This window comes from Amblyomma mixtum, chromosome 3, assembly GCF_055824585.1.
Source record: "Amblyomma mixtum isolate Tamu chromosome 3, ASM5582458v1, whole genome shotgun sequence".
Lineage (NCBI taxonomy): Eukaryota > Metazoa > Arthropoda > Arachnida > Ixodida > Ixodidae > Amblyomma > Amblyomma mixtum.
The window spans coordinates 236511894-236530989 of NC_143014.1; the positions used below are offsets into that span (position 1 = coordinate 236511894).

The window sequence follows — 19096 nt, forward strand, 5'->3', positions numbered from 1 at the left end:
CGCAGAGGACAAGGAGGAAAAGCCTAAGGAAGCGCGCAAGAACTTCAACAAGAGGAAGAGCTAGTTGAAGGGAGGCGCGGAAGCGGGGTTCTTAAAAATACTACGCATTTAGAATCCCTTTAAATGGTGGAGAAAAAACATCATTCCTTCAAGTCTTTGTAGCCTTGGTAAAGAACAATTATCACTATGCGCTTGCTCGCTTGCTTGCTTATGTTTCATTTAAGATGCGTAACACACGCACATGCAATTGTCTCACGTTGCCTGTTATGTTGACTCTCTTTAGGTGATTTGCTCCGGAGTAGGCAAGAAGACTGGCTGGATTACCTTCCCCCTGTTATTTGCGATCGTAGCTTACTGGTATAACACTGATTGCGCAATGAAGTATTGACCACACGTTTACGCCGACGTCTGCATGCGAACCAGGAGATGTTGCTGACCAGTTTGTAAGTATATAACGATGCACTTTTGGGTCGAGACTCACAGAACTCCTCTTACGTAAGAGAGCTGCCTGCTCTGCCGGTGCTCGACAGCCGGTCAACTGTGGCAGCCAACGAGAAAGGCGCTGGCCAGGCGCGAAATGTCCTTACGTAAGAGGAGTTTTGTGTACCTCTCGCCCCAGATACCACGATAAGGCGCCAATCCTTTGCGTGTGCGTGTGTGTCAAAGAAGTCCTTATTATGCGCTCTTCTTTAGACGCTTGTGCTTCCGCGTAATGTCCATTTTCGCAATTTCATTCAACTTGCAGCTTATTTTACAAAAATGTGCTTTTCTTTGCATCATGGTCCCAGTAAGAAGCTTTCTGTCCTGGCGAATCCTTCTTAGAGTTCCGGCCCTTGATTAAGCAACGGAGTACATTACAGTAGAATTTAGAACCAGATTTTATGCTTAGAGGTATCAATCTTAGATATTTAAGTGTGACACATTGCTTAAATCCAGATGTACGACAGATGTGCAAAGAAATAATGCTACGAATCGTGCCAAGTAAAAATCTACGCGCCAAGGTATCATTTAAAACGGGGTTGTGGAAGGCGATCTCTAGCCTAAAAGCCCTTCGTGCCGTCAAGAAGCAGAAACACTCCCTTTTGAACGTGAGCTGGCGCTTTCCCATTCCCTTCCGACCGGGCGGTGCTTGCCGCTTCTCCGGTCTCGGCGGAGCCACCGAGCTCTGGCTGAGGCGAGGCCACGGACGGCGTGTCGCAGATCCTCCGGGCGCTGGGCTGGGTCTGCTCCTTCCTGTGCGCCGTGGCGGTGGTGTTCGGAGCGTACCGGTGGAACTGCGGCGACGGCGTGGATACCGCGCAAGCTGCGCTCTACGCAGCCGTGCACCGCACCGTGTGGGCCTTCGCTGTGGCGTGGGTCGCCTTTGCCTGCGTCACTGGGAAAGCATGTGAGCACGATCCTTTCTCTGCCCTCGCGTGTGCGCATGCTCAAACATGCAGTGGCGAGTCAAGCTTTAGCAAAAGCGTCGCCTTCGTTCGCGTTTCCTTGGGCCTGGGGAGCCGTTAGCGTGCTGGGAGAATTCACGAGAAAAACGTCCGCGGCGTGGACGACAGGCGCAATAGTGAGCCAGCCAGAAGTGAACAACTCTTGCATTGTGTTTTGAATATACTCTCGTGACATTGTGGACCTCTCCGCTAGAACTAGGAAACTGGCCACTGGCGGTGTTTCATTATCGGTGACAGAGCAAAGGCGTCCTGCAGGAACAGAAGCCGTGAGAGGTGGCAAGCCATTGAACTAAAATAAAAACAAAAACAGGCAGGTATCAGCCATTAAAAGTGAGCGTGTATGCGCCTCGAAAATTCATGTGGGGGATGATTCGTTGGTATTTTACTGTGGCCAAATTTTCTTCCCTAATTCCCAATTGTATATTGTCACGGCTTGACGTACATGCCCGCGGCGAGAACAGGTGGAGACACAGGGTACAGAAAAACAGGCAGGTCCACCAGCAGCAACGTTGCCGTCGGCGCGCGGCAATCGCTCTTCGTCTTTTTCTTCCACTTGCGACAATATACAGCCAGGGCTGAGAACGCAACGCACTCGCTTAGTGGAATGGAGGAGACTTCGCTACGCTCTGAGTAAGGAGTTGTGACGTTGCGAAGCGTACAGTGCAGCTCTACCTGCTCATCAGATGCCGTGCTTCTTATGACCTAGCTCATTTGGTGCTCGAGAAATTGCTGGCTGAAAGAAAAATTATTTTACCGCTATAGAGCTAAAGGTACCGTGCTACAGAAATCCGGTGTCAGGGTTGTCGGCATCGGCTTTGTGAGCAAAAAATCAGGAGCATGACTGTGGCAGGTGGTGCCCAGAGAGCAACCGAGGAGGCAGGCGGGCCACCTAGGTCACGTGACCTTGCTGCGTCATCACAGTCTGCCCAACGGATGGTGAGAAAACTGCCCACCGTGGCAGGCGCCAGGTAAATTATTGATTGGTCGCTCGGGAAGAGCAGCCTGGGCCACAACAAGGCCCACCGCTGGAGTACCTGCCATCGCAAGGCAGTGGCGCATCGCTTACCCACTTCACCACTGCGCCAGTAGGGGTACGAGGGCTCCCAGGGACCTATGAATATAAAATGGAGAGTGACCTTGCGCGTATGTGACAATTATTTACGCTCTCGCGTCATACCCTTACAATGGAGCTTAAGTGTGCCCTCGATTTATTTTTTCTATGCGTGCAAAAAAGTCTGGTCCGCGTGTGTTTGTTTGTTTTTTGCTTGCAAAGTCCGCCTGTGTTGCAATTCGCATGCGCCAGTGAGCCGCCAGCGTCTGTGCTAATCGGTTTTTTGTCCGGCTGAGACCTAAAGGTATCGGGTATGCTGCACGACGCACAATACTTTTTCGGCTTCAATGAATCCTTTTACTGAGCCATAAAGCAGCGATACGGCGGTAAAGAAAGCGATGATATAGCTGCTGAGTTAAAGAAATGTTTTATTCATTTTATAGACGTAGTGGGAAAGACAGCTGCTAAATGCGTTGCTGTCAGGAGAGAAAACTGAAAACTGTCTCGTTCAGCCAAGGTCACTGCGCGCGTTCTGAGGTACACAGACGACACCAAGGCAGCGGCTCTGTCTCGTCTTCTACTGCGTTGCCGATGGCGACAGGGCTGCAGTCTTCTAATATGAAATCATTCATTACACGGGGCCGATGCAGAGTCGCACCATTCAGGAAGTTATTCATGTAATGGGAGGAAGCGCTTTATTAGTTTTTGTATTACAGATTACGACAGACGATACATTTTTGTTCATGCAAAAATCAAACTTTTTAGTTTTCCACGAAACGCAAGTTTGCGTTTCAAAAGGTTAAAATTAGATAATGTCTGCACTGATGCTCAGCAACATAAGAGAGCCTCGTGCAGTTATAGCGTAAGAAAAATTACCCATCATGAACAATGGATCAAAAGCGACCGTGCTGCAGAATACGTACGAACTCGTGCTTGTCGCATGCGCCATAGATTGAACGAGATTTACCCGTTCTGCGAGCATGAGACAAACAAAGTGTTTTTGAAGGTTGTCTTCCGATATGCTGGTTTTCCGAGTGAAGTAATTAGCTCATGACTTTATAATATTCGGTGTTGTTGAGTAGAAGTAAAGGCATAAAAATGAACAGTGGAGACGAAATGATTATTGGCACTTTATTTTTTATAGCAGCACGCACGTAATAGCTGATGAGAAGAACCATATAAAGAGCGCTGGCCTTTTAAAATGGACACACACACCCACACGCACGCACGAACGCACACACGAAAGCACGCACGGCCGAACGCACGCACGCACACGCGCACACACAGACACAGACACAGACACACACACACACACACGCACGCACGCACGCACGCACACACACACACACACACACACACACACACACACACACACACACACACACACACACACACACACACACACACACACACTTCACCAGAAATGGAAAACAACAGGATTTATTTCACGAGTGTTCGGCCGGAGGACTAGCCAATGTACTGCACTTCAAATAAATCCTATTAAGTTTTCAATTTTTGTGAATTTTTTATGTATCAATCAGCTTCCAAGAAATCAACCAGACTCATCGCCAGTTAAAACGCCTGTAAACCCTTCTGTTTTTAAGCTTGTGTCAGTCTACTTTCGAAGCATATAACTTCTGGTTCATAGTGCCTTCTCGGACCTTGTTTATACATATATATTGCACTAACTCACTGTGGTATTGCATGTTTCAGAGCTGGGTAATAAATCCTTTCGGCTTGCAGGTTGGCCGTTAGCATTGCCTTCGCAGTGCAAGAGCCAGTCCTACCGTCAGCACAGTTAAGAATGATTGTTCTCAGAAGCAGAAACTAAAATCTTGTCCGGAAAACCAGGAACATAATTTTTTTCGGATCTTCTAAATTATGTACAGCATGGCGGTGCCCGCAAAATGCTTTGTCAGGGTACAATGTGGTGGCGCGCACAACTGCGCTGCGAGTCGAGCGACAGCGCGAACATTTCTATTCGTTCGTTCGGAGAGCGGAAAATGTTCGGAATCGTGGTTTTATTTAGAGACAGCTCAGCTTTTTTTAATTTTCATTCGCTGCTGTACAATTTTCCCGTGGGAAGTTCTTATTTATAATGCATGGCTACAAACATCCCTATTTCTTTTAACCTACTTGTCAAGTAATGATGAACTGAAGGATCCAGCTGGTTTGAACAGGCTTCAGAACTAAAGCTTTGCTTCGGCTTCTGCACAACTAACAACTTTTATTATTTTTTTTTCGAAATTTGTTAAATCAGGTAATAGTTTGCAAGATATGGCTTTCTTCGTATTTCCATTTGGGGCTGAATACTAGCTGGTGATAATGATTTGAATGAATAGGCGACGTTGTAAAGCCCGACGAAACCATCAACGGTGCAGCTAGAGGACGAGGTTTACTGAGGCGGAATGTAAAGTAAGAGCGGCTCTGAATGAAATTGCCCAGAAACAATCACGAACACTCTAAGAACTGTGACACTGCTCCATGGCACTCTGTGGCCACCAAAGGCGGCTTATGATGGTTTTTAGTGCTTCGTTTTGACGTCACAGGTCGTGGCAATTGAAACCTTAACTTTCGGCAAAAAAGTGGCGTAATAAATAAATTAGCAGCATATCCTCACCATTTTTGTTCTTTGCACCTCGTGCATGATTACTAAGTGAAAAAACCCGAAAATCTCATATCCCTACAATTCAAGCTTGCTATATAATATTATGCATCGTATATTAATCATTGGCTTCTCTGTTGCACCGAAAAAAAAACGTAAATTTGGACAGAACTCTATGCTTTCGCAGTGCATTTCCAAGTGTGTTGCAAGACTATGCAGAAATATGATCTCCCTTTTTTGCTGTGCCATATGCGTGTGAATAATGCCAATGTGTCTTCGTACAGCAAGCATCATTCACTGATCTACCTGTACAGGTACTCTACTAAGCTCTCCTGTAGCTTCACGCAGGAGTTCATGGTGACTAGAAAAGCATGGAGAGAAAGAAAATCACGGGCAAGTTGGTGGCTTGTGGAGGAAAGCTAGCTGATCATCGAGAGGCCAGCGAAGAGGAAGCAGAAAAAATAGTGTTTCACGTTGGCGTATAAGAAATGGCAATGAAGGCATGAAAGCTTGAAGGCGATAAAGTAGAGACGTGCAAGGGTGATGAAGGTGTTCGTATCTTAGGAACGATGTGTGGCTGAGGTGCGAAAATGTCAAAACAGCACAAAGAAGGGGTGGGGAGGGAGTAAAACCCGAACTTCTTATAAGTGTACAGCCGGCCAAACCTTTAGCTGGCGTGCGTGATGGCCACGGTTTCAGTGCTCCTGCAGCTTATGACGGTGCAAACTTGCTAAGATATCAAATTTAAGCAAACGCTCACTAAAGCCCTGCTTAATATTGAGATTTCCCCAAGTTTGCTTCCTCACAAAGCGCAGGAGCGCAGAAAAAGCTGCCGTCGCGCACGCCAGCTAAAGATTTGACCGGCTGTACATGGTGCGTTTGTATAATATAGATCAGCCCTCGTCGCCCGGCTGACCTAAAGGATAGCCGGCGCCAGATTTCAAATGTCACTGGCCAACTTCAGTTCACTACTCACGATCCCTGAATGGCCAGGGGTTACGTTTATAGCAACTCTTGCTCGACAGAGGTGTAAGAGAGCGCTTTCGTGATACTTTAATCTGGAGATAGGGCACAATTTTGCAGAGAACGGAGGACGGAGTCAGTGTAGAGTACATAATTTGAGGTTTGCGCTAGTTGTGGAAGGTCTGAAGGGCTTGCTCTATAGGAAGGACCTTGAGGGGGATGGTGCGGGGGATTGAGGATGGTGTCACAGGTGCAGGTTTGAATAGTGGAGGAGCGTGGGGATGGCATACGCGGTGGAGCCCAGGTCCAGTTTGTGGGACGCATCGATATACGCCACGGTTTTTGAGGGTTTTTGAGATAAAAACAGTGCTATTGGACTATGGTAAAATAAGTGTTGGCGGAAGTTAGGAAACAGGCAACGAGTAAGGCGGTTAAGTAACTTCTAATAGTTAACTTCTTATACAGATGTGCATCTGCATGATTGAAATTATATATATATAGCTAATCATTATTAAGAGCGATATCAGTATTTAGAATTTCTAAAACGCGATTACCCTCGGCGCTGTGGCTCAATAAAATCTGGCCATTTCTCGCGCAGTTCAAAAGTCGTACACCTGCGTTGAGCTCAAAGTGACGGCCACCAGTGAACGTTATTCCACGGCACACGTTAAACGTGACCTCATTTCCGCCCCGGCAGGAACAGCGAGCAGCACCGAGCAGCGCTGCGCGGATAACGCGTGCCGTACAGATGAGTTCACGTGACACGTATGCCACAGAGTGACGTGATCTGATAGACGTCGCTACGCAGCTGGCGCCCGATTTTACCCAATATAAATTTCTTATTCGGATGTTTACCTATAAATCTCAAATTTCAAGCCGGTGCGCACCTACTTGTAATGTCTAAAAAAGTTTGCTAACTGCAGTTTCTTTACCCGCTCAATTGTTAATACGATTCAAATGTTTGCAGCATTTTTAGATCAAATGAAATTCGCAGAGTGCAAGCATCAGTTCTTGTCTCCCGTTTCGTCAACTGCAAAGATAGGAGATGGGTGTGGATTCCGCACTGCTGAGCCCTCTTCAACTTGGTGTGACCGATGTTTGCTCCGATAAAACAGCTGTTCTACAAGCGACTCCTTTATATCTCGGCGTGCCGGCTAGCAACGCTGTATTTTCGATTGTGTGCGCTCTTTTGATCGCAGTTTCCCATGTGGCGTATATGATTCGTTGTATGTACGGCATACCGTAACGGTACAGTACGGTCCACTGTTAAAGGGAACATGCGATCGCGTGGCCTCCGTGCTTCGCGGAGCGCTGCCGCCGAGAGCTTGCGGGAATTGCCGGCACAAAACGCATGCGCAGTAAGCACGACGGCTGGTCATTCCGCGCATGCGCGTGATGCCGCCTATTCTCGCCGCATCTAGGCGGCAGGGCTTCGTGAAGCGCAAAGAGCACGCGATCGCATGTTCCCTTTAACAATGGACCGTACTGTACATGTGGTGACGGTGGGGTGCCTCCGAGGCAGCAACGCCAGTGCACACGTGTAAAATAAGCCGCTGCGTGCCCTGAAAAATTATATGCGCAGAGAAGGCGGGAAGGAAAAAAGAACGAAAATCGCCACAGCTACGCGCTGCTCGTTTCCCATCAGAAGGCATGAACGCTGACCACATAAAATTCTCGGGACGAGAGTGTGGCTAGTATTTCGCTATCTCATCTAGAAAACCACAAGAAGCTACCAGAGTGTGTTACCAGCGCATAATGGAGTTCAGCCTTTATTGAGTTGCGTGGATTCGGAATGCACTGATGATTCCTATGTGACGCACAGTGGCAGTAATGTAGAAAGGTGCGACACACTGTTTCAAACGAACTCAAGTGACCGGTTAACTGCCCCACTTCGCTTGGTCATGGAAAAATACAGGCTCCGGGGCTAGAGAGGACGCTTATGAAACAACTACGTATCGAAAACATGTTTACGAAACAGTGGGCCTGCTGAGGTCGCAATCTTATTCGTGTACGCGGCTCTCATGGCTTTCATTCCGTGAGTGGAAATTACAAATATGCTGCTACAAACTTTCTTTCTACTTTAGGACCCCTGTACGTTCCTTAATGTGGCATCGACACCTCAGCAGTCTTTAACCTATAACACACATAACATAATGAAATCACTTGTTCTCTTTTTGGTTTAACAGCCTTCCTTAGTTGAATTGGACCCCACTGTGCACTTGATTAAAAAAAATAAAAAAAGGAATTTTTTGGCCGTATCGGCTATCACGTCATTAGCCCGTCGCGGAGAGCAGAGCGGCTTCTTTGCCCAGGTTTTGTCAACAGAAGGATTAAGCTGTCACCGTTCGCGCACGCCGCCAATTAATAATCCCCGGATTAACACGAACCCCTCGGCGCTGGAACACGCTGAAGCAGGTACAGAGAGTTCCGCACACCTTAATTTCTTCTCTTTCTTTCTTGTATTCTAAACGACGCGCCGCACGCGTGGCGGATATACCTAATTGGGTGCGGGAACCTTCGGGAACGGTAGCACGTGATGCGTTCAACGACGCATTTGGGACGGCCTCCATGTTTACGTCAGAAGTGTCTTCCTTACCCGCCGAATTGGTGTCGAACGTATGCGTCTCCGCGTCTACCTTCCCGGTTCTCACTCATCAACGCTTCGTTCGTGAAGCGAGCTTCAAAGAATAATGCGTCATGTAGGTATTCTCAAGAAAAAGAAATATTATTACACGAGAGAAGGTGAAAGATGGGATTGGAAGAAAGCAAATTACACTTCGCCTATGTTCAGTGACTTGTGTACCATCGGTGTATTAGCTACACTTTGAGAAATTGGCCGCAGACAGCAGTTTTCTATGCTTACGACTACCTGACAGTGCCGAAAGGGTAGTGGGAGTGCACGGTGGGCTGCAATTGCAGAGAGGTTCAGGTATGTTCCTTGACTCATCATGCCATATTTACAGAAGGTTCATGTGATATACTAGGTGCTAGTGCAGTGGTATAGCTAAAGCACGTGGGACATAGTGCAGATAAGCGCCACGCTATATTATATCTCGATGCGGCTGTCGTAATGCTTCGTCAGGTTCTTCTAATCTGACAGAACCACGAGCCTGCCCTGATGTGCAGACCGTGAATGGTGTGTTATTGCGATACTCAAATTCAGTACAGAGTAAAGGTTAACGTCAGAGTTATGTGCAGAGGAACGCTAGATTTTCAGCTCTTGTAGCGTGTCGATAGTGCTAGCTCAGCACACATATCTGCGGGCACGTATCTGCACATATATGAGCCCCATGAGCATGATTAACTTCTAACGAGGGCTAGTGTGCTCCGGCTTCTGAACCGTCGGCTACCTGAAGGTAAACCACCTTCTTAGGCGTGGTCGACAGCGCTCACCAACGCTTGCTGTATGGCGAATCCAAGCCTCGTTATTCAGCCATTGCTAGTGCGCAGTTCCTTTCGCATGACTGGAGTGCTATTTATTTAATCTGATCAGCGCGTTGGTGCAGCAATTTAAAAAGGAAATTTCGTTATGTCGTCTGGACATTACACTGTCAACAACATACAGTCACGACAAACAGCTCTCTATTTTGAGCGCTCGCTAGAGCTGCGCCCAACACCTCTTAAGCGAATACAGGGGCTCACCTGTTTGTACGATCTAGTTATCTTACTTCTTCCCTACCTTCTCCCCCCCTCCCCGCACTAAAAAATAAATAAACTTGAAAGCATGGTGGCTGCGGTATCTTAGAGGCCTGAGCATCCGCCTCGTATGCGGTACGTGCTGTGCTCGATCCATAGTGCCTCCAGGTACCTAGCAGCCTGGCGCCTGTCTTTCACTGAGGTGAAGTGGTTGGAGAAAAAGGTCGTAGACCAAACCAAACTGTCGTCAACATTACTTAAAGATGAAAACAGGCGAACTTCCAAGTTGCATCGCCTTCCTTTCGTTTCTTTCTAAACGAGACCCTGAGATAGGACACAACAATGGAAGAGTGTATCATGGTGCCTTGCAAGCAAGGCGCGTTTTAAATAACTTGATCTTCCCAAACCAGCTCAAGAGAGACGGGTAAATTAAAGTGCAATCTCCTTTTCTAAAGTTTAATACAACCGAGGCGCCCATGCGATCTCGCCTCGATACGCTCGTCGCGCCAGTGGACGAGTGTGCGCAGAAGCATTTGTAAGCTGCAGCTTCGCGCAGGGTTGGTGGGCGACTTCCTGTCCTGGCCGGCTTTCGGTCCCCTGAGCCGCATGGCGCCGTTGGTGTTCCTGCTGCATCCCCTCGTGCAGAACTTCTTCACAGCCTACGTTCGAGAGAGGGTGCAGGCCGACCAGCTGATGGCCGTGAGTAACCTTCAGAAGCATACGCGACCGGCGCTGACAAGTGGCATGGCTAGTACCCTAAGCCAGCTCAATCCATTTTTCGTATCTGCGATTAGGTTACCGTTGTGCTTGGCAGTGTGTAATATAGGCATTTTGTTTGTGGAGAATATAACGAATCTACTCCAACTCTACTTGACGTTTATTCTTCTCGCCCTCAGTTAATGGCTGAGGCAATGACACGCTTCGACTATCGCTAAAGTCCCCCAACAGGCGCAGCCCTCAAGTATGGTGACCCAGTAGGCGAATAGACCTAAATAAATGGCATGTTTGCTTTTCGCGTGAGTCCAGCTATGTTTAATGGCCACTAAGTTCCTGTGTATCTGGCTGCTCTTGTTCAGGATGTGTTATAGATATAGAGTGCAGCAGAACAAATTAACACTAAGATATGCTTCCCCGCCCTTTTGCGTGCCTCTCCTGTAACGAGGAAAGCCGATGCAGCTATAATAACCGACGCCTTATCTTCCGGCTACATATCTCTCATGCATCCAAAAGTGAATTCTGTAGGTGCAACTAGGCTACACCAACCTGGCGGTTGTATCACCTTGTGCTTTTTGAAGTGGTGGTGTTCTATTCGAGATATTTGCATGCTCTTCTTGCTCGTTCTAACTTACGGCAATTTGTTTTCAATGTAACGTAGGGGCAAAAGACAAAAAGGAAAAACGATGAAAGGTTTACCTAACTTTATCATTGTTCGCAAAACTGCTGCGTAGTTTGGTTGTACTCGTTAAATCAGGATGCGCTGCTTCTCACCTCAGCTACAACACACGTTGACTGATGGCGTCTTGAAGAGCCAATCCAACCCAGATACGTCCGTGCCGGGCCACCTCCCATTAATAATCGCATGTTGTATGCACTGTCTGATGTCTATACTGTTTGACAGTGCAACCGTTTTCTTCTCTTTGCGTGCCACTTCTGCGACGCACAGCTGTTCCTGTTCTGTGGCCTGATCGTGCTCGGCTACCTGGGCGCGGTGTTGTGCAGCGTGTTGGCCGACGCGCCGCTGCACTCGCTCGAGCAGCTGTTCTGCGAGCGCCTAGGCCTGAGCGCTGCCGGTCGCGAGGGCTGCCCGCGCCGCTTTCTGGAAGTGGCCAAGCCCGTGCTCAAGGCCCTCCCGCTGCCCAGCTGCACCAAGATCACCATCCTCGGAGAGAAGGCGCACGCCGGAAGCGACAGCGGCGGCGGAGGAACCGACGCCAACCGGCTGCCTCCTGACAGCCGCCTCTGAGATGGGCGGCGACGCTGCAGAGACGCTTACGGACACAGGGCGGTGACAGGCCACACTTATCCTGTGGCAATCGTGCGCTGTGCTTGTCCGAAGGTGTACGCGTCCGTGTCCTGGGCTAGACGACGACGACGACGACTGCGACTTGTGAAAGAGACGGGGCCCCGAAGACGGGGTGCAGCAGGAGCGCGTCTCTTGTTTTCATACCACCGTGGGGCTGGAGGAGGCTCGGACGGTCACGTGGTCGACTCGCTCCCGGGGTCCGACACGACGCGCTCCCACGACGCCTTTGATTAGTCAGATTCCCGAAATCTAACTACCCATGGGCCTTGTTCCATTTCTTCTTCCACAAGTGGCTATAGCTGGCGCACATAGCACGAACGTTCATTTACGCATGGTTCTGCAGTGTGCACGCGGCTGCTGCAAGACCATTTGTGTATCCGCATTGTAGGTTCAGATAGGCAACTGCGACGATGCGTCTGGCTGACCACCTGTTGTGTATGAGAACAAAAAAAGAAGGAAGGAGGGGGGGGGGGGGGGGAAACAAAACAAAGGACCCAAATTTCCTGCAGGGGTGGCACCGGGAGTGTGAGATAGCCTTTGACAGGTAGAGCCGCTTTCACTCACTAATTAATTTGACCGGAGCGAAACTCGTCGCGTCATGTACAGTGGCCATTATAGACGAAGACGAGCGAGCCCAAGAGAAATCAGTGTTCAGAAACTAAGCGTGCTCCCGGAAGTTAATGAGTGTGACTGCCAAAGCTAGAAAGCACAGTATTGGATTCACGGGCTTATTGCACGGTACCTAAGCTGTGTGGTCGAGGAACCTTCCCTGCTGAAAGCAACCGCTCTGACTGATGTGTTGTCTTGGCAACACTAAGCGATAAGCTTATCTACAAAGCCGAAGAATGGGAGAAAGCAAAATTGGCTCAGTCCATAAAGAAAAGCGCTCCATACTCGACAAAACTTTTCGTCAGCAATAAAGCAGAGCTTCAGGCCTATGGCTTACCGAAAGGGAGGCGCCCCGACCGATAAGGGGTACTGTATTCCTGTCCCCCGAACTGTCCTGGCTGATTGCGCATTAAAGATTGAGCGCCTGTTTAATAACGACAATACTTAAATAAAACCCGCCAGAACTCTTTAATATAAGGCCGGAATTTTTTTTTCTTTCTTTCATTGTGTGCAGCGCTGATATCCTGATAAATTTCAGTGCCTCAATTTTATGCAGAACCTGAGCACCGGTTCATCTTGACGGCGGCTGCACAACCCCATTTGGCAGTGCACTCTAAAACTGCGCAGTTTATCTCGGCTCTGTGAATACGTATACCTACGCCGTTCATCACACTCCTAGCGTGGGGCACCAGAGTGTAGTGTTCCTTCACTGAAATCCGAGGCTTAAGCCTACTGCGTTTTAAAGCTGTTTCCTCAAAGAAAAGAAAATTAGGGAAATGCAGATGCTTTTAACTGGAAGTAAAAACCTGTCCACTTTTTTCCACCCATCACTCGTGTTTTATAAAAATCTCGGATCAGAGAAGTGCGGCCAGCGACAACCACACGGCGCTCAATCAGGGCAAGGTTATCAGAAAAGCTGCCTCCTTTTTCATGTGTACACTCTAAACACGAATGCGCCATTCATAATTAAATAGGGAGCAAGCTGTCCTCTAGCACATCCTCTTTACAAAAGGAAGTGCGCTAGAGGATAGCTTACTACCTTTTTACTTCTTTATGTTTACAGTGCCTGGAAGCTCAGCGCCATTTTTTCCCCTCAATCGCGATACGCAGGTCACTGTCTGTAGTCAACGAGTTGCACAGAGAGGGGATTTTAGGTCGGCTCAGGTTGGCCAGTGCGATGCGAGATATTTCAACTTACTCAAGTACACGTGGAATCAATATGAAAATGTGCGCTTTATTAGCACGCAGTCAACGGCTACTACTTTCGTATAAATTCGAAGCGTACTTTTTCTTTTCCGCACTCTTTCTCCAGGTGCATCATCCCTTTAAAGCTTCAGGGAAGCTCTGTGCTGCAGTAAAAATAAATCTCGTACTTGAGAGTCAGCTAGGCGTTCCCTTTTATATTTCCCGTACCTGTACATTCAATGCACCATGCTCATCCGGCGTAAGGCGCTGCTTGTTAACCACTCGTAGGCCGACCTAGGCGAAGGAGAGCACCGGTGGCGCCATCGTGCTGACAGCATGCTTCATTCCAATACCTGCACGCACGCAGAGAGTTACAGGAGTTTATCAAATCCTCGTGGGATTTGTTTCCAGCGTTCCTATTCTGTTTGTGCGTGCTTCTCTGAGGTTCGCCGATGGCGGAGCAAAACAGTCGTTTCTGTGTCATAACGAAGCGGTTACGAAAAGGCACTGGTTGAATTTAATTAGTGTATTTTTCTTCTGCGATGGAGATTTCCACTAAAATCATGAGGCCGCCAGCGTATTCCATGTTAAGAGCAATATTGTTTGTTTTTGTGTCGATATATAGTTTATCTTTTGTTGAAGCTGATGAAGATAGATTTTTCTTATTTACACAAAGTGCGTTGGCCAAAGCAGGTGTAGGCATAGCGCAAGAACGCCTCTCACAAGCAAACGAATGCACCGGCGGAATAGCTTACCCAGTGCCTTTTTCAAAACATTTGCCTGGAAGCATCCGTGGAAGTACTTGTTGTCACGAGTGTTTTAATTGTTGTGTCGTAACTACCCTTGTTATCTTTTATCGTCTCTTTGGTCTTTCATTTCAAACCCAAGAGTTGTCGCTCAGGTCGACCCGTTCCAAAGTGCGATACACGTTGTAAATAAAGACACGCGTCACGGGGAATGGTCACATTTTATTTCTCTCTCATTGCCTTCAAAACTGTACATATCAACAATGTACGCAAATCATATAATAAACATAAATACCCTGTTTTCGCAGTGTTTGTCCTCATACCCCTTTGTCTCCTACCCAAATCGTTTTTTTTACAGATTTTCGTGCAGAACATATGTACAGAGGGACTCCCCTGTACGTTCGTACAGGGGAGCGAGAAAAAAGCTACCGAAACCGACAGAATGGGAAAGAACAACAAAGGGTAAAGGAAGCTAGCTCGATTCGTCGACATCGCCTCACCTGGTTGGCAATGAAATCAAGGAGGCGCTGCACCAGCCCAGGTATGCAGAAAAAGAAATTAACAGCTAAGGAGCTTGGCATCCTATACGTTGCGTCTGCGAGGGCGTGACAGGACTTGAAGGGGCGCATCTTGGCTCACATCCTAGTTACGAAGATTAACGTAGACGGGAGGATAAGGTTTTTCTCCTGCGTTCAAAATCTTTGGACGGGAGAATTGTAGAGCCTGCGACGTACTTTCTCGACCAGTTTTTGAAAGAGCTGCATCCGACTGAAGGAGAGAAAAATAAGGTCTAGTTCCTTAAAGAGATGCAACAGACAATCTGGAGAATGCTTCGGTTCTTGTGAAGGCCGCCTTAGCAACAGATGTTGCACGTTTAGTGTCTTGTTCATGCTGTTTCCTCGATTTGAGAACTCAAGTTACATTTCATAAGTACGACTTGCGGCGGCAGCCAAGTGCGCATTCTAGAAAGTGCATCCTGGCGTTAGATCTTTCAAGGATATTCCTTTGAGGAGCCTTCTCGCCGAGAGCCGAATGGATAACATGACTAGAAACCTCCGAGAACTGCACTGGGCGTTTTTCAAAGTGAAAACAGCCCCCAGCAGCTTCCGGACCAGAAAAAAGATCTTGCCAAGGATTAACGGAGGCAGGGCTAAAGGTAGCCTTCAAGATGTTCTGGTGTAGCTCTGCAAATTTCACCTTTTCGTGCCAATATAAAGGAATCAAACTACAAGTGCAATGTTCGCACCACAAAAAAAAAATAACAACCGACTTAATTCAGATGTGCAGGAACGAATAAACGCCGACCTAAAGGGTCATTTACTATTGGGAATCGGTTGCAGAAGGATGGTAAGTCCTCAGGACGAGCAATAGAGTTTATGGTCTGAAAGAATTTTTGGGGTATCTTGATGAAGTCGAGAGTTAGACAGACTCGTCTGCACGATGAAAGGCAATCATCCCAAAACATGAAAATGCAAACGCTCGCCATTGTGAACAAGGGTCTCATACTGATGCCGAAACGCCTTGGTTTTTCTTTTTTTTTTAGTTCGCGTTCAACATTTTACGTTCAATTTTGGTGTTTTTTGCTGGCGGACACCGAAGGACAACCAGTTTGCGTGAAGTCATGGAATGCAATGGTATGCTGGATGTAATGATATGGAAGTGATGGAAAGTAATTTGTCTTCATGCTCGTTTGCTAATGAAGCTGTCTCAGGAAAAGCACATATGCCTAAATTGTCTACAGTGTCTAAACCCGTATTGCCGACTATACTTATACTAAATACGTTCCTAAGCAAATACATCTGACTGTAATGGCTGTAAATGATTGCAAAACGGGGTTGCTGCCTGCGAAATGTCACAAGTAAACACAACTTCAGTTTTACAAAAGTTTTGTGTTCCATGGGCATCATGCAAGCGTCGAATTTTGCAAAAAGTATGCAGGCTACCTTCGTATTTTTTTGCTGCCTCAAATCTGCTTTTTAGTTGGCTATTTTCGATGGCTAAATCGTACTTTTTCAGCGCCCAGAGATACAGCCTCTTGTTTTCTTGCGAAAGCAACACTACGATAGTCGCCGAGCCATTTCGCGGAGCCGAGGAAAGGACATACTGCGCATGCGCGAGGTGCAGTGACGTAACACGGCGCACAGCTGGCGCGCCGCCGCCGTCGCTGCGCGGGTGACTCAGTGGGGCAGACGCCGCGCTCGCCAGTTGCGCATGCGCAGTAGCAGCGCATAGCTAACGTGCCGGGGCCTCCGCCGCTGCCGCTCGCTCTCCATCGCGTCTCTCTCTCTCCTCGTTGCTTTCGCAATACTCCAGGTTTAACCAGAGCTAAACCATTGCCAATTTTTTATTAGCTACAGTTCATGGATCACCCTTTGTGGGCATCTATATTTAACGCCCGGAAAACGTTACCCTTTTATTTTCTTTTTTGGGTTCCATAGAAATACAACCTCCTCATTGAAACCCATCGCCGGACACCAATCGGTAAAAATGGGGGCCACCAATCCCCGGCCCGGCGCCCATCCTTCCTCACGGGTGTGCGTTTGGAGGAGGCTCCGCAAACCTAGCCGCGGCCTTTCGGGGCAAACCCAGTTTCGAACACTCATCCTGCAAAGGTGGTTCGGAGTTTCTCCGCTAGGTGAACAGTTCAACTCAAAGCTCGTACGCTCTAACCAGCTTATCTCAACAGACGTATAGGTTCAACACTACTGTAAGCGACCCCTCGCTCCGAAGAGAAAACTTCACAGTATCACAGCGGTCTTGGGAAAGTCCGGTTTTCCCGGCTGTCCAACTTTGCGAGAAATCTCTGGAACAAAGCTAGCTAATCATTGGTATTTTCATAGGTTTCTCACAAACTTTTGACTCTTGAAATCACGAAAAACTTTTACACAAACGAGAACATAAGGGTCACCAGGACGCACCGACTATCCTCCTTGAATCTTCTCTCACGAATAGGCAACAATCAGTTTTTATAAACGAGCAGTTTCCTACATCTCAATCCCAGTAAGCCGGTGTTCCTCAAGGTAGTACCTTAGGACCATGGTTATTCAATTTACACATTAATTATATTGTAACCATCGCAGATTGCGCCTCCTTCATCATTTATGGAGATGATACGAGCCTGTTCATAAGGTTTTACACTCATAATTCACTCTACGTTGCGGCCCACGCCTCTCTTGAGAAGTTATGCTAATAGAGCAAATCGAACTACACTGATACCAACAAGCCGAAAGCGATCTTTTTTACGGCGACCCCAAAAAACTTAAATTGCAGCTCTGAACTCTACATCAGTACACACATGGCTGTACTTGTGCCAGAGAGTAAAGAAAGTGCTATGAGTCATATTTAGCGAAGATTTGATAGTGAACTAACATGTAAAGCGTATTCTTGCTAATTTAGCGATTGTAGTTGCGGCACTGTGCAAATGTCGACGTATGTTGCCTACAAGAGTTAAATTTCAGATATATAACTGCCTGTTTTCTTCCTAGATAGACTCCTGTTATTTAGTTTGGAGTACAACACGAAATGCAAATATCAAGAGAATGCACTTCAGAAAAAAGCTCTCCACCACGTTCGGAGCATTTCCTTGGATGCAACATCAATGCCACTTTCTCAAATGTCGAATGTTTTACCTTTCGTTAAATTACGCAGCTACCGATTGATAACACAATATGAGACACGCCAGAAGTTCATAACGAAACGTTTTTATCTCTGCTTAATATAACATGACGTTCTAGGGTGAAATACTCTCTTCGATACCACGATTCATGGTTAATTCCATTTCTGGAAATATCATCAATGGGAATAATTGAAAATCGTACAAGCAGGCTTTTAAATGACTTCACCGCGAAATATGGCCAATATTGTGCCTGACAAACTTAGAGTAGCGGCTGAATTTCAAAATAAATTGCGTGAAACCGGTAACAGCTCAGGGTCAAAGCTGCTTAAAATTTTTGGAAGATTTTTTTTTGTGTGTGTACCTCATTGATCAGCTTATGGTAATCACTCCAAACTATTTCAGTGCTCGAGTTCGTGATGCTTTTTTTGCTTCACTGTATGCCAACAATTTGAGAGGCCGACGGGACCCTGCCAAGCTGTCTCCCGCCAAGCTTTTTGTCCCTGTGCCCTGCAGTTCCCTGTATGCAATGCAAATAAATATTTCGTTAGTGATTTGAAAGGAAGGCGTCCTGACGTATGTATATCCAATATTTATTTTAAACTACATGAAAATATCTGCTCAGTGGACCACTTCCTTTTATTCACTGCCATATGAGACTTATCTTGTCTTTGATTTAACACTAAACTCTGGCCATTCACCTGTCGTGGGTGTGGGGCGCTTCAGCAGAGGCCAGCCACAAGAGCAAGTCTTTTTAGTGAGCGTAGGGCTCTCAACAAATTCAATGCCAACGCCATGCAGCAATGGGATAATGCGCACCAATCAGACCGCCTCAGATCGTCTCCGTTCAACGCTCTCTCCTCATACTAGCTACGGTTCCGAGACTCTTACCCGACACGAGTAATAAATGTTTTTCGCTACCTCTCATTGTATCTCAAGCCATTGAGAGGCATTTTCGGTCCTTCGCTGCGAGCCACAGCCAAATTGACGACGAAGTTGAAGCAGATGAAAGGCGCGCGCACTGCGGAACCCGAGAGCGCCGAAGCCGGTGGAGATTTCCGTCCCGCCTGCTACCCCAGCGACAGCTTGGTGCGGTGCCACGCCATCCCGGTGCTTTTTGGGTCGTGAACGACGTCAGTACGAGTTCTGCGCTGTCCCGGCCGCAGGCGCAAGTAAGATATTCGACCATGCTGGGAAACCGGGAGGAGCTGAACGGAATC

At 47.5% G+C, this 19096-nt stretch overlaps 1 protein-coding gene across 1 annotated transcript in view; it reads left to right on the forward strand.

The window, feature by feature from the left end:
* LOC149354083 (nose resistant to fluoxetine protein 6-like) overlaps positions 1-14564 on the forward strand; it is a 267897-nt gene extending 253333 nt beyond the window's left edge. The window contains exons 13-15 of the mRNA XM_089577449.1: positions 1201-1387; positions 10257-10399; positions 11364-14564. Of these exons, the coding sequence (XP_089433575.1) occupies positions 1201-1387; positions 10257-10399; positions 11364-11663 (630 nt within the window). The 3' untranslated portion in view covers positions 11664-14564. The remainder of the gene's footprint in view (positions 1-1200; positions 1388-10256; positions 10400-11363) is intronic.
* Positions 14565-19096: the final 4532 nt, after the last annotated feature.